Raw genomic sequence first — 15,273 nt, forward strand, 5'->3', positions numbered from 1 at the left:
AGGTTAGTGGGAGACTGTGGGAGTGAAAGGAAGGCCTCAGTGACCTTGATTTCTATTTTTGGTTCTTTGTTACATTTGATTGGTGCATCTTCCAAAATTGTCATTAATAATAATAATAATAATAATAATAATAATAAAGCTTTATTTATATATCACTTTTCATACAACACATGCAGCTCAAAGTGCTTTACAAAATGACACATCACAAGTTAAAAACAAACAAGAGATTCCCCTCAGATTATTTTCTAAGAACTTTACATGCGGAAAAATATAACATTTTATCAGGTTAATCGACACAAGGAGGTAAAATGTATGATAATACAAATAAAATAAAATAAATAATGGTTTCTCTGACGGATAAGACACAAGACAACTGAATCGATGCAACAATATCAAGTGAACATATAGGTACAACAGAAATAAAAATAAAATGGTAATAAAAATGCCATAATTCTAATAAAGGTTAAACGATTAAGAAATAACAAAGACCAACGTAAAAATAAATATTCCTATTGAAGCATGTTAGATTGATAAAATAAGATAAAATATATCAAACATTTTTGATTTGTTCTCCACAGTACTATATGGAGCTGACGTTCACTCAGGCGGCAAAGGGAGTGAACAAGGAGTTTTCTGTTAACATCGAAGCAGCCTGCCAGCGCTGTGACGGTAAGGGCCACGAGCCAGGCACCAAAGTCCAGCACTGCAACCACTGCAACGGCTCCGGCATGGTAAGAGCTCCGACACTCTCCCTTCCCTCAGGGTTTGTCTGTGTTGTTTTACTAAACACGTGTATTGTCCGCCCTGCAGGAGACCGTGAACACAGGTCCGTTTGTGATGCGCTCCACATGTCGTCGTTGTGGAGGCAAAGGCACGGTCATCTCCACCCCGTGTAACACCTGTCGTGGGGTGGGACAGACCAAGCAGAAGAAGACTGTGACGGTTCCTGTGCCTGCAGGTCCGTGTTTCACACTGTAAATACCAGCTTCACTGCTGAACATAATTCATGATTTGAATGCCTGTCATACTTATTTCTGGCATGCTTTTAAAATTCACAATGGCAGAATTGGAAGATGTATATCATTCCTATAGGGCTTCATACTTAAAAGATAGATTCCTACAAATAACTTGTCTGTAATGTATATCTTGTATCCAATCTAACTGTTTTATTTTGGCTTCAAGGAGTGGAGGATGGTCAGACAGTCAGAATGCCAGTTGGTAAGAAGGAGATCTTCATCACATTCAGAGTGAGTATATATCTGCATCATCTTTTCAAACACACAGTATTCATAGTAGTCTTCCTTCTCCGGCTTCCTTAAGGCTAGCAGAGCAGCGTTAGTGAGAACAAAGCAGTGAAACTAATAAATAAAGTGTTATTTTCTCATAGTTTCATTGTGGTCACATTTTAAATCACACATGTACACACCCATACCTCTGCGGTAAAGTGCCTCGCCACCATATTTTAAATGAAAGCAGACAAATGACACACTTCATCCTGTCCATGATGACATCTGCTTTGTGTGTGTGGCTCACACCCCCCCCCCCTGAATCTGCTCATTGCTTTTTTAGGAGATGCTGCATGTCACACCTGCAATATCAGTATTGATCCCAGAGCAAACAAACCGAGATCAGAAGTAAATCCACTCTTAATCCAAGTGGTCATCAGAGCTGCTATAATGGTGTCTTGTATGATGTACTGGAGGTGTGTGGGTTTAGTACGAGGCATTGAGCTGTCTGAGCTCTTTGAATTAGAATAAGCTCGGTTCAGACAACCTGTGGTGTACTGCTTCCTGAGATTGTGATGACTTGATACCCCGTGTGATTGGTTGTGACGTGTTCTGGGTTGGTTTTCAGGTCCAGAAAAGTCCAGTGTTCAGGAGGGACGGTGCAGACGTCCACTCTGACCTTCTTATCTCCGTGGCACAAGCTATCCTGGGCGGCACAGCCAGGGCACAGGGCCTTTATGAAACACTAAACTTATCAGTAAGTAGACACGTTCTCCTCCAATCAGAATATGTTTTTAAACGCATGCAGTGTGACGTTTTTTTAATTCTTTGTTCTTGTCTTCAGATCCCTGCGGGCATCCAGGCAGACCAGAGGATTCGTCATTCAGGGAAGGGGATCGCTCGAATCGGTGGTTATGGCTACGGAGACCATTATGTCCATGTCAAAATAAAAGTACCCAAGTAAGACTCCTCATAGTTCATCTGTCTCATCCAGTAACATGTCTACTACTGCATTTATACAAGATGGAGGACATGAGAGGTCCTTGTAATTGAAAACAATGACTTGCTGTAGTCTTGAAGAAAGGGGATAAGAACTGTTTCCTAATTCAGAGATCCATAACCAATTGTTTTCCTGTGCAGGACGCTGACTGACCGACAAAGAACTCTGCTAACAAGCTACGCAGAAGACGAGACGGAAGTAGAAGGGACGGTGAATGGAGTCACTAACACCACCACAGGTTAGAGCCGTGGTTCTCAAACTTTTTACAATAAAACACCCCCTGATTAGCGCAGAAACTATTTGTTAGGGGGAAAAAGCGGTTCTAGGAGTAATGGAATGTTGCCGGTTCTAGTGTTAAAAACAGAAATGTTGAATATAAAAAATGTTTTTTACCGAACTTGAATTTACATTTATTATAGTATCATTATTTTAGAAATTATGCACGACTGATGGTTTTTTAATAAAAAATCTCACGTACCCCCTGCAGTACTCCAACGTACCCCTAGGGGTCCGCGTAGCCCCATTTGAGAACCCCTGGGTTAGAGGACCACCAAACTCACTCTGCGTTCACACCAGCCTTGTATAGTCCGGTTGAATCGAACCCTGGTGCGTTTAGCCGCTTGGTGCGGTTCATTTGGGTCGGTGTGAACACAGTCCAAGACCTCTTAAGTGAACTAAACAACCGGACTCTGGTCCGCTGAAATAGGTGGTCTCGGAGCGCTTGCTTGCGAACTCTGGAGCGGTTCATTGCTGGTGTGAACGCAGTTCGCACCAAAACATAGGAAGCGTAGTATTTACGTGTCACAAGAACGCGGATATCTTCAAAGTCTTCAGCGAAAGAGTCTTTCAAGACATCCGCGGTTGTTTAGTTAAAGAGTGAAGCAGAATGAAGTGTTGAACAGTGTCGTGTAAAGTATTCTCCGTCAACTACATCAAAGTAAGAACACCTGTCGTCGGTGAAACGCCCCCCATACTGCAGAACGTCTCTCATTATATGTGTTATAATGTTTTTTAACGAACGTTGTCTTATTATATAATCATATGCGCGGGCCACTAGTGTCTGTTGATCTCCAGATTAACAGCAGCATGAGAATAACCTGCCGAAAGTGCTGATGCTCCATGGCGGAGGCTCCGCTAGAAATTGCCGGGATTTGCGTTTTTAACCCCCTTAATGTCTGACCAATGGTTGAACAGCATTTCCGAGCACATGACTTGTGTTTAAAGTTTATAGTCCGTTTGAGTTTTGCCCATGTGAACGCAAACCGAACCTTCTGAAAAATGAAACAATGTAACAAACTGTCGTCTGGTGCGCACCAGAGAGCGGACTATTAGGTGTGACTGCACCCAATACAAAGGGAGTTTATTGGAATGACCACATTTTAAACATAGTATAGAGTGACGCGTCCTAAATCCCGGAAGTAAACTCCTTCCGGTTCCTTCATCAAAAAAGCAATGGGATTTCTCCATAGGATTTTGGAAAATAGCTGGAAATAAGGTCTGTGGTTGACACACATTCAAGAGACGGATCACGTTTTGTTCAGCCGGATAATCTCCACATGTCTACCCTACTTTTATAATTTTCGAATCATAAATCTAGTCACCAGAAGCAAAATGCTAACGTTATGCTATAAACGAACTACAGCAGGGTCGCTGCTTCAACGTCACGCCAACTTAAGATCCATATTCAAAACTACTGATTCAAAATTGTACAAGTTGAAGCGTTTGTTTGAACAGTTTGCAGGAGGCAGGTACTTGCTTTCAAGCAGAACACGGGGAAAAACAAACTTAGCGGGAGTGCTTACGTGTTCGGTGTAATGACGTACAACGGCCTGGACAACTACTGTAGTCCTATTCAGCCACATGTTAACAACCATCGTTTTTCAGACACGTAAACTCTTCAAAAATCACCAGCGGGGTCACTGCTGATGTATATAATGTCGTAGAACTAAACGTGATCTGTCTCTTCAATTTGTGTCAAACACAGACCTTATTTCCAGCTATTTTCCAAATTCTATGGAGAAATTACATTGCTTTTTGGTGAAGGAACCGGACGTGGTAAAATGCTAACTTACTTCCGGGTTTTAGGACGCGTCACTGTGGCACTCTAATTGCCAAAGCATTCCGCACAAGGCGTTATAAGGGAACAAAAACAAAGAAACACTAAACATAAAGTGGCACAACAGAAAAACCCAACTCATAAACTCTAACCCTATCGCTGTCCCTGGAGTCTTGCTGTTTTGCTTGATATACGTCTCTGATTGGCCAACATGGGTATTAAGGAAGTTGTATTTAGTGGTAAGCCTAGCTGATTTAGTGTTAATCTCTGTCCAGGTGGGGGCAGCAGTGATAAGCGGTCTGAGACAGGGCAAAGCGAGAAGGAAGGAGAGTTGAAAGAACAGAGGGGCTTCTTCTCCACATTAAAGAAATTGTTTAGTGCCTCCTGACAGCCACAAACCAGGTAGGACTAGTATTGATTAATCCCAAGTTATTTTTATGTTCAGTTCTGCACAAAAAGAGAGTTATGAAACACGTGCTGCAGCTTCTCTGGATAACTTTTCATTCTCTGGTTTGTGGCTGTCGCGTACAAACTGTGAATCCAATCTGATGGCCTACAAGTATTTTTTGATTTGTTATTCCTCAAACTGGAACTGCTTTACCGGCTCATTTTTAAAAAGCTCCATTTACTAAGAGTTAATTTAACAATCTTTTTTCCCTACTTTAAGGAAAAAGGTCATCCTATAACTGAGAAGCTTCATCAGTCCATCAAAGGACAGAAGAGCGGACTACATAAAGCAAACACAGCTCATATTAAAGAAACAGGTGTTTGAGGACTAGTGGGTGTTGGATAAGTCCTGAAAAGGTTTTGGACAGATCAGTAAAAACCTACATACCCAGACCCTGCAAAAGACGGAGCATCACCTGCTGAATCCACATACAAGAGGAGGTTCCAATGTGCCGTTAGGACAAGTGTCCGTCGTGTTCATTTGGGCGGCAAAGACTTCTTTAAAATAGCATTCATGTCTCGTTGGTTTTCTGTTGATCCACATTAAAAGATATTATAGTGATAACAGAATTCAGGTGCACAGAAATTAAGTGGTGTATTGACAAAGATTTAATCAAAAGTTTTTATTATGAATTAAATCGACCCCGTTATTTGTTCGTTAAGCCTTGATTAGGTTTCATTAATGCTCCAATTTCCTCCACAATTCACAACACTCTATGCTAGCAAGTTGAACATCACGTCAGTCATGCTCTCATGGTTTACCTATAAGTTGAAGTGTTTGAGAAAAGGTGTGTCTGCAATGGAAGTAGAAGTTTGGCTCCTGAACTATGAAAACCAAACTGTCCCACCTTTAACACTTTGAATTATGTCGTTTGTACATATAGTTGTGTAACCTACAAGAGAAATACTGTACATTATAATAAAGATATGGTCTGGGAAAAGCTTCTGTTTTAAATCACCACCACAGAACATTTGTTTGAAACGAGTAATATATTTCTTTGATACATATTTTGTTCAACCATTAAGATATAATGCAGTAAAAACCACTTAAGTGTCCCTAAGTGAGTCCAAAGCTAACGGAGGTAGATCAGATCATATTGAATTGTTAGTGTATCTAGTAAACTTACCTGCATTTTCACTTTTAAATACAAATATTATTATATGACCATTACCTCAAATGAAAAGGACACCTTTTTATATTGGATTTAAATTTAGTTTTTCTATTAATGAAAATTGTTATTTAAATTCAGCAGTTCCTCCGAGAAAAGTGTAGTCTTTTCAATAGCTTCCATGTCATTTAAGCTAATGACTGCAAATGCAGAATTGTATATCTACATTGGAACAGTAGGACTTGCATCTATTTATTTTCTGGAGTAACTGGGTCTCATGACATGAAAGCTTTTGAAACATTACATTGCATTTAGCTGACGCTTTTATTCAAAGCGACTTACAATAAGTGCATTCGACCAAGAAGACAGAATCATATAAGTACATCAGGTTTCATAGAGCCAAAACATTTCAAGTGCTACTCAACTGGCTTTAGATAAGCCAGTCCTTTATTAGTATATAAGTGCTTAGTTAGGAATGTTATTTCCTCAAAGTGGAGTCGAAAGAGACGAGTTTTTAGTCTGCGCCTGAAGATGTGTAAGCTTTCTGCTGAAACATGATCTTCTACGAAAATATGTTTTAATTCATTCATGAAGCATCACTAATCATAGTGTCGACGCCTTCATTAGAATAGATTTTTGCATCAATTTAAATAATTGAGACACATTAGCACAAAGAAATTGAAAATAACACTGACTTTGTGTCATTCAGAGTTTAATTTATTGATGGTCCCTTACAGGAAACCTGGTATTAACTCAGATGTGAGCCGACTGTTGACAGTGTCTGTAACTGAGTGACAAGACGCTGCTGGATCACATGTGAATGTCTGTCGAATATCCAACATAAAATGTACTTCTCCAAATCACAAAGTATCTATCCAGTTTTTGGATAGATACTTTTAGATGGATATTTGTACCTGATGATGGTGCTACATAATAATGACACAACATAATCATTAGGACGTGTATTGTTATTATAAAAAAACAAGTACTTTTAATAAATAAACCAGTCCAAATGGATCACCTTTATTTCAGCTTGAGCAGGAAAACAGAATGTATTTCATTCAACAGCCATGGGGTGTCAAACACTATAAAGCGTTTAGATACACAAAGTGATTAGGAGCAGAGTTATTGAAATGCAAGAGAAATCTAAATCAACATGAATTAGTCAAGCATCCCATCTTCTATATCTAAGGTTTAACAATGACCAAAACAACTGCACTTCTGAGATTCAAGTAAGCCTTCCCTAAGTTCGCCCAAAGATACTGAAGCATTTTGACACTGGCAAAAATGTAATTAAATAAAACATGGACCATGAACTACAGGAGTATAACAGTCCAAAGGAAATGCATTGTATTTCCACCTGACTACAACATGAACCTGAGACGCTCAGATAAAAAACACTATCACTTGGGATACATGCCAGGTCAAATCTGAATGACTGCTAGTTAAAGAATACTGTACACCATACTGTACATCATGTGCAAACACACACACACACACAGGAACCTGGTAGACATTTTGTTTTAAGCAGGTTTCCGTTGACACTGTGCGTCAAACATCTTTAAACTACGAAAAGAACAAACAGCTTGGAAGATGATGCCAAGTTAATAAAATGTCATTAATGTGTCAGGATAATTAGTCAACTTCAATTGCAGAACAGTGCAATAACACTGCATACAGTACACAAAGCACAATATGTTCCTCCTTATCCATGTTGCAATGAGCATTACTTGGAATGGTGTTCCAAAAAAATAGAGCACAAACAAAATGTGACTTTGTTTTAGTGATGATGCATACTGGCGTATCCATAACAAATGGATGCTTACACAACAGGTGAGCAGCTGAAGGACCTAACCTGCAGTTCCTGTAGTTCATAATAAACCTTAACATCTTTAGCCTTCAGACTTAACCATTATCATATTCACCTTTCCTATGATTTAAGCTTCCGTGGCAGGTCAAACTGAATCATCGATTAATACTTCATCTTGAACAGTTAAGCGATGCATTCAAACAAACATCAGGCAGTTTTTGTTTATAAATACAAGATGATTTGAACATGCATTAGTAGAGTCCATTTTCAGGTGTATTCACTCGTGTCCAATCATAAGCTTGTCAAAGTTGTGCTATTCTTTTAAGAATTAGGTAAACTTGTAGAAACATTGGAGGCCATTTTTGGATAATTAGATGAATTAAAAAGAAAGAATAACAACAGTGCGATGCACTGCGTTTCACATTGTCTTTGGAACTTCAATTCATGTCGGGAAGTACAATTTGAGATCTTTTATTGCACCAACACAAAGATCTCATTCAAAACCACCACAGCAGTCTGCCCAGCAAGACCACACTGAGCCATTAAACTCATTCATAACATGTGCATAGTATGTTGTGACATGTTTCCTCTACGCTCGCCATGAGAACTTTGGATAATCTCTTCATCATTACTAACTCATTAATCACTATAGAGCCAATTTAAGGGGCAGTATCTAAAATATATATTTTTTACATCTGGCAGTTTCATTTAAAATTGGGGACAAATCAATATTAGTGTGCTTCCATGACAAAAGGAGAAAGGAGCTTCAGAATATCTACAGATAGGACAAAACTCGTTGGAGGGACAGTTCAGAGGAGGTAGCACATTTAAAAGAATAGAGGATACATTTTCACAAGTCGTAGCTTGATGGATGGATGGAGATGGATATTTATGGTCATTATATCAGAATTCCAAGGAACAGATCCAATTCCTTTAAGTAACATTAAATAAGCCTGGACCCGTTCAGAATGTTTGTAAGAAACTAGGAAATGGTCAACAACCTGAGGGATTTTTTTATTCCCCTTACTGTCCTCCCTTTTTTCTCGTTGTTCTCCCAGCAGCACGGTGACGGCAGCATCACATCAGATACCAGGCAGCAAATCCCGCCAGAGCAGCAGCAAGAGCAGCGCACAGGACCTGTCCCGTCGGGTGTCGCAGTACGGCCATGGCGAGCTGACAGGCGTATTCTGATCCGCCCGCCGCCGCTGTGACACAGAGAACAAGCTTACCTCATCAAAACTTTTTTTAAAGCTTTTTCATGGAAAGAATTCTGCAAAGAGAAATGTAAAAGCATACCCATTTTGGCCGAATAGTAGGGACATTTGCTGATGTCTCCGCCCATTGCTCCATGGACGGGCATGCCAGCATCTAAAACATCCTCCTGGATGGTTTTACCAATCTCTTCCAACTCATCGAACACCTGCCAGCACAAACATAAAGTGTGTTAAGCTTGTTGAACACCCAATAATCAAGAAATTGTTCATGAATTAAAAAAATAGCAGACAGCCTGTGAATTAACACCTGAACAAATCAAAGAATCATCATTAACCACACACTGATGAAATTCAATACTGCAACAAAAGCCAATTACACCCTGAGCTCAATAAAGTACAATATATAGATTCTTTGGACAACGATACAATACGTGCTGTTATCGCAGGCTGCCATACAGTTTGTCCTGCATTTGATATGATTATATAACATCCTTATGCTTGTTTAACACAATTAGTTACATTTATATCCATTTAGAAAGAATTGAAGGGAAAAGACCACCCACTAGTGCAGGGGTCTCAAACTCAAGGTCCGGCCCGCGACTTGATTTTATGTGGCCCCGCAAGAGCTTGCAAAGAATATAATACGTTTATTATACGGTTACATGCCACTTAACAGAAGCAGGTTTTGCAAGCTCTTGCGGGGCCACATAAAATCAAGTCGCGGGCCGGACCTTNAAGGCTTTGTGATTGTGTGTGTGTGTGTATGCAGGGGCGCCGTAAGGGGGTGAAAGATTAGGACGATTCTAAAGGGCCTGTGACTGACAGGGGCCCAAACTATTTTAGAGCATTAAGAAAAAAATGTTTAAGTAACCAATGTGATTATCTTTTCATGGGGCCCAAAATCCCTGGCGGCGCCCCTGCATGTGACCACCATTTGAATGTCTACATTGGCTTCCCATCCAATTTAGGATCCGTTTAAAGATTCTTGTTATCATGTTAAGAACCTTGCATGATCAGGATCATGCCTCCTAAAAGCCACCACCACCTCTGCTACATAGCAGCAACACAAACAGACATAGTGGTCAAGTCTCCTTTTGTTGTTGTTGTTGTCTATCTCTTTGTGTTTGTTTGTCCTATATTTTCATTGTTTCAGGGTCATTCCAGAATTGGAGGACAATTTGACACCAACATTTTTGAAAAATGAACCTTTTATTTTATAATGTTTTTTTATGTATTTAGGAAAAACAGATAATAAACAGTGATTTGCCCAGCTTGGCATCAAATGTATATTTTCCAATGAAGAATTACCCCTGTTACTCTAATTATAGTAACAGGGTTGAAAGTAACAGGGTTGAAAATCAATACTAATTTGAGCCTTTAACCTCAGGAATTATTGCTAGATGTAGCATGTAATGCTACTTTCCAAGGCAATGACAAACTTGGATATCTAATGCAAGAAAGATAATTTTGAAATTAATATGCTTTATTCTGGTAATATCAGTAACAGGGTTGAGTGGGTCAGAGTGCCATACTCTTTTACGACTGAAAATATTGTAAAAATATGAAAAATAAAAGAGAGGACTTAGTTTTGGTCTACCCATGGCACTAGCACATGGCTTGCTGATGTCACTTCCACTGTGTCATCTGAGTTACAGTTTGTTCACTTCCTGTGCCAATCTAAAAAGGTTTCGATAACAGGGTTGAACGCATGTTGAGGGACACACCTTCTGTGCAAAATTACTGTTATTTAAAATATGTTTATGATTTAACAAATTGATTTTACCTTTACAAGAGACATATATCAATAGAATAATACCAAAAAATGTAAATAAAATCCCTATTTTAAATGTTATATTTGACATGCAAGTTGGTCACCAAGAAGCGGGGACAAGAGAAAAATGCCATTTTAGGGGATGTTCGAGAGCTATTTGATCATTTAAATAATATTTTGAAACCACTTTTTCTACAATTTTCTACACATTTTGTCTCAAGACAAGTATGTTTAACACAACAAGTGCATGTTTTAGCATTTTGGGCATGGATTATTAGATTTTTTATATGGGGGACATGAAATGTCCTCCAATTCTGGAATGACCCTTAAATCAAACTTTATTTAGACATCACTTTTCATACACAAAAGATAACACAGAGTGCTTCACAAGCCAAACAAACAAACAAAAGAAGATGTCAAAGTATTTTCATTGTAATTGTTAGTGTCTTTATTGTTTTTGTTTGTGTCTCTTTGTGGTTGTTTTGCCTATTATCATAGTCATTGTGAGTGTGGGTTTGTCTCTTTGTTGTCTTTTCGTCTCTCATTGTGATTATTTTGCCCTTTCATAGTTCTGAGTCTCTTTGTCGCTTCACAGAAACACATGATGTCCTGGTGGGTACGTTTTGTGCTCCTGATATTATAATTGCATTATCCATGGTTGTTACTGATAGCAGGCATTAGAAAAAAGGAGACTTTTGAAGTTGTAGCTTCTTTTTTTTTAAACTCTTTCAAATTTGGACTTTTAAAACGCAGCTAAATACCAGTTTTTGCTGAGTAGTTTCTTTTGTATGTGTTAATGTTTATGTCTGCATTGTATCCTAGTGGTATAGGCAGAAGAATTAGCTGTCCTCAGCATTTCCTGCAGCAGAGAAGCACCTGACAGCAGCCGGGAGGGGGCGGGGCTTACAGTGAACACAGATGAGTGGACGTACAGTTCCGTGGCGTCCTGGATCCAAGCCTGATTTTTACTTAACCGGACTGCTCTGCACTGTAGTGGGGTGAAGGTTTGTAACGTCAATATGATACCAAAGCAATGTAACCCGTTAATATATAATTTCATCTGTGACTAAACGTGTCGAGACTGCATTGGAATGTAACGCCGCTTGTCAAAAGAATCTCAAGTTTGTTAGGCTAGTTGAAATGCTAGCTAGCTGTTAGCAAAGTTAGCTAGCGTCCTCCAGCAAAGTTAGCTGTTGTTGTCAAAATGATGCTCCGAGCAAGTTAAATGACGTTACCGCCAGGAATACCAAACATGGCATGTGTTGCGTATCTCGATGAAAGATGGCTTTAGATAATGATTTCTGATCACATTGAGACACTGAAATGTTTTAAATCGCTTTATTAACTCGTTTATCACAACACCAGCTGCATTTGTGAGTTAAACGCCAGGAGGCCTGTGCTGCGTTTTAGTGGATGGGCTGATTTATGTCTGTATTTTTGTTCACGTAGTTGACGCCCTGGTGTTGTTTTAAGCATTTCCTAACAACTTTCAGTTGCATATTGCCTTGAGTAAATGAGGTGGATGCAGCTAAATTAAGGTAACTGGCAGAAGAAGCTTTTATTTGACAATCATCTCCGGAACAATAGCTGCAGTGAAACGGTTTGGGGAGATATTAGCCCCCCTTTTTCTTATTAGACCTCTACTGCTTTAAGGGTAAGAGATTAATAAATATTGTTGTTGAATAAACATTGCTGAATCTGAAATGAAAGCCTTCATTTGATGATTATGGACCTGATGATTAGACTTTATTAATCTCAAATTGTTTTTATTTTATATTGAAAGGCAGTAAACTGTCATAGTGTTCGTCATCATTATGTTGTTTTTACAAATGATTATCAATGCACTGTAAATGTTGCTCCAGTGTGTTGTTATTGTTTTGTTACACAATCCCTCAGATCCCTGAGCCTGATATTGTTTCCTTGTTTATCCAAAAACTGTTGTGCAATCTTGACCCAAGTGTCATTACGACAGCAGTTACTTGGCATAGGTCATACTAATAATACATTAAACACAATTTAATATTGTATATGCCCTTACCACAACTGTACCAATATACTAAAAATATATTTGTCAAGGTTTATTTGTGATTAAACTTATATATGACTGATGCCATATAGTTTGATTGTAAATATGATGTTGATTTTATATATTTGACTGATTATAGGGTGAACTAACTGGCAGACAGGAACACTGCTGATGTCAGCAGACAAGATGGCGACAACAGCTAGTGCAAATGGAGCAGGGCCTGTAAATGAAGGAAAGGACACCCTCAGGTTAGTCTCCCACTAATGTTCTAACACAATTACCTTTTTGAAAGAGTGAAATATGATTATAACCATGTTTGTTGTTGTGATCTTGTCAAACGCTAAAATACAAAAAAAATTCCCCCCCCAAGTCCTGAGGATCTGTCTGAGCTGCTGGCAGCAGGGACCAAGGAGGTTCACGAGAAGGCCGAAAACACACAGTTTGTGAAAGACTTCCTCAAGGGTCGCATCCGCAAAGAGCTTTTCAAGGTCAGAAAAAAGAAAATCAGAAATAAAAATACAATATTTGTAGGTAAATCAAAAACTGTAAGTACTATTGCTTTTGTTCTTGCTTCCCTAGCTTGGTGCCGTTGCTCTCTACTACACCTATACCGCCATGGAGGAGGAGATTGAAAGGAACAAGGACCACCCCCACTTTGCCCCCCTATATTTCCCTACAGAGCTGCATCGCCGCGAGGCCCTGGCCCGTGACCTTGAGTACTTTTACGGGCCTGACTGGCAGAGCGAGGTCAGCTGCTCCCCGGCCGCCCAGCGCTATGTGGACCGTATTCATGAAGTAGGGCAGGAGGACCCCGTGCTGCTGGTGTCCCACGCTTACACCCGCTATATGGGTGACCTGTCAGGGGGCCAGGTGCTGAAGAAGGTGGCGCAGAGAGCCATGAAGCTGCCGCCCACAGGGGAGGGCCTGGAATTCTATACGTTTGATGGCATCCATAGTGCCAAAGAATTCAAGCAGCTCTACCGTAGTCGGATGAACGTGCTGGTTCTGGACGGGGATACAAAGAAGAGGCTGGTGGCCGAGGCTGTCAAGGCCTTCCAGTTCAACATGGAGGTGAGAGGCCAGGGACAAGGAATGGTGGTTGGAGAGATAGAGAAAATAAGAAATGTTGGCTATGTCTGGAAACATTAGTGCAGGGGTGTCAAACTCAATTTCATTGCGGGCCACATTTGCATAAAGGTTGCACTCAAAGGGCCGGTTGTAACTATATAAATATATAATATATACAGTGGGGCAAAAAAGTATTTAGTCAGCCACCAATTGTGCAAGTTCTCCCACTTAAAAAGATGAGAGAGGCCTGTAATTTTCATCCTAGGTATACCTCAACTATGAGAGACAAAATGGAGAGAAAGAATCCAGAAAATCACATTGTCTGATTTTTAAAGACTTTATTTGCAAATTATGGTGGAAAATAAGTATTTGGTCAATAACAAAAGTTAATCTCAATACTTTGTTATATACCCTTTGTTGGCAATGACAGAGGTCAAAGGTTTTCAGTAAGTCTTCACAAGGTTTTCACACACTGTTGCTGGTATTTTGGCCCATTCCTCCATGCAGATCTCCTCTAGAGCAGTGATGTTTTGGGGCTTTCGCTGGGCAACACGGACTTTCAACTCCCTCCAAAGATTTTCTATGGGGTTGAGATCTGGAGACTGGCTAGGCCACTCCAGGACCTTGAAATGCTTCTTACGAAGCCACTCCTTCGTTGCCCGGGCGGTGTGTTTGGGATCATTGTCATGCTGAAAGACCCAGCCACGTTTCATCTTCAATGCCCTTGCTGATGGAAGGAGGTTGTCACTCAAAATCTCACGATACATGGCCCCATTCATTCTTTCCTTTACACGGATCAGTCGTCCTGGTCCCTTTGCAGAAAAACAGCCCCAAAGCATGATGATTCCCCCCCCATGTTTCACAGTAGGTATGGTGTTCTTTGGATGCAACTCGGCATTCTTTCTCCCCCAAACACGTCTAGTTGAGTTTTTACCAAAAAGTTATATTTTGGTTTCATCTGACCATATGACATTCTCCCAATGCTCTTCTGTATCATCTAAATGCTCTCTAGCAAACTTCAGACGGGCCTGGACATGTACTGGCTTAAGCAGGGGGACACGTCTGGCATAAACTGCAGGATTTGAGTCCCTGGCGGCGTAGTGTGTTACTGATGGTAGCCTTTGTTACTTTGGTCCCAGCTCTCTGCAGGTCATTGACTAGGTCCCCCCGTGTGGTTCTGGGATTTTTGCTCACCGTTCTTGTGATCATTTTGACCCCACGGGGTGAGATTTTGCGTGGAGCCCCAGATCGAGGGAGATTATCAGTGGTCTTGTATGTCTTCCATTTTCTAATAATTGCTCCCACAGTTGATTTCTTCACACCAAGCTGCTTACCTATTGTAGATTCAGTCTTCCCAGCCTGGTGCAGGTCTACAATTTTGTTTCTGGTGTCCTTTGACAGCTCTTTGGTCTTGGCCATAGTGGAGTTTGGAGTGTGACTGTTTGAGGTTGTGGACAGGTGTCTTTTATACTGATAACGAGTTCAAACGGGTGCCATTAATACAGTTAACAAGTGGAGGACAGAGGAGGCTCTTAAAGAAGAAGTT

General features: G+C 40.2%; 2 protein-coding genes and 1 long non-coding RNA gene across 6 annotated transcripts; 2 read left to right on the forward strand and 1 right to left on the reverse strand.

Moving 5' to 3' along the window:
- The first annotated feature begins 447 nt into the window (after positions 1 to 447).
- On the forward strand, positions 448 to 8,791 carry dnaja3a (DnaJ heat shock protein family (Hsp40) member A3a). 4 transcript variants are annotated; one of them, XM_010788128.1, is made up of 8 exons: positions 449 to 731; positions 811 to 958; positions 1,183 to 1,247; positions 1,855 to 1,983; positions 2,071 to 2,186; positions 2,367 to 2,464; positions 4,558 to 4,684; positions 4,950 to 5,040. In XM_010788128.1, the coding sequence occupies exons 1-7, from the start codon at positions 585 to 587 to the stop codon at positions 4,668 to 4,670; spliced, it is 816 nt and encodes a 271-aa protein (XP_010786430.1). In that variant the 5' UTR covers positions 449 to 584; the 3' UTR covers positions 4,671 to 4,684; positions 4,950 to 5,040. The 4 variants fall into 4 exon arrangements, with proteins under 4 accessions (XP_010786431.1, XP_010786430.1, XP_010786434.1 ...); XM_010788129.1 differs by lacking the exon at positions 4,950 to 5,040 and having other exon boundaries at positions 448 to 731; positions 4,558 to 4,685; XM_010788132.1 differs by lacking the exons at positions 4,558 to 4,684; positions 4,950 to 5,040 and adding an exon at positions 8,707 to 8,791 and having other exon boundaries at positions 457 to 731.
- On the reverse strand, positions 6,828 to 9,479 carry LOC104960159 (uncharacterized). Its single transcript, XR_799958.1, has 2 exons — positions 8,945 to 9,479; positions 6,828 to 8,853 (listed from the first exon to the last, which is right to left on the reverse strand). It is a non-coding gene; the product is annotated as an uncharacterized lncRNA (long non-coding RNA).
- Positions 9,480 to 11,482: 2,003 nt separating this feature from the next.
- Positions 11,483 to 13,826, forward strand: LOC104960161 (heme oxygenase 2). Its single transcript, XM_010788133.1, has 4 exons — positions 11,483 to 11,637; positions 12,799 to 12,907; positions 13,030 to 13,147; positions 13,239 to 13,826. The coding sequence occupies exons 2-4, from the start codon at positions 12,831 to 12,833 to the stop codon at positions 13,806 to 13,808; spliced, it is 765 nt and encodes a 254-aa protein (XP_010786435.1). The 5' UTR covers positions 11,483 to 11,637; positions 12,799 to 12,830; the 3' UTR covers positions 13,809 to 13,826.
- Positions 13,827 to 15,273: the final 1,447 nt, after the last annotated feature.

Source organism: Notothenia coriiceps, unplaced genomic scaffold (genome assembly GCF_000735185.1).
Source record: "Notothenia coriiceps isolate Sejong01 unplaced genomic scaffold, NC01 NC01_scaffold00031603, whole genome shotgun sequence".
In the NCBI taxonomy this organism is placed as follows: Eukaryota; Metazoa; Chordata; class Actinopteri; order Perciformes; family Nototheniidae; genus Notothenia; species Notothenia coriiceps.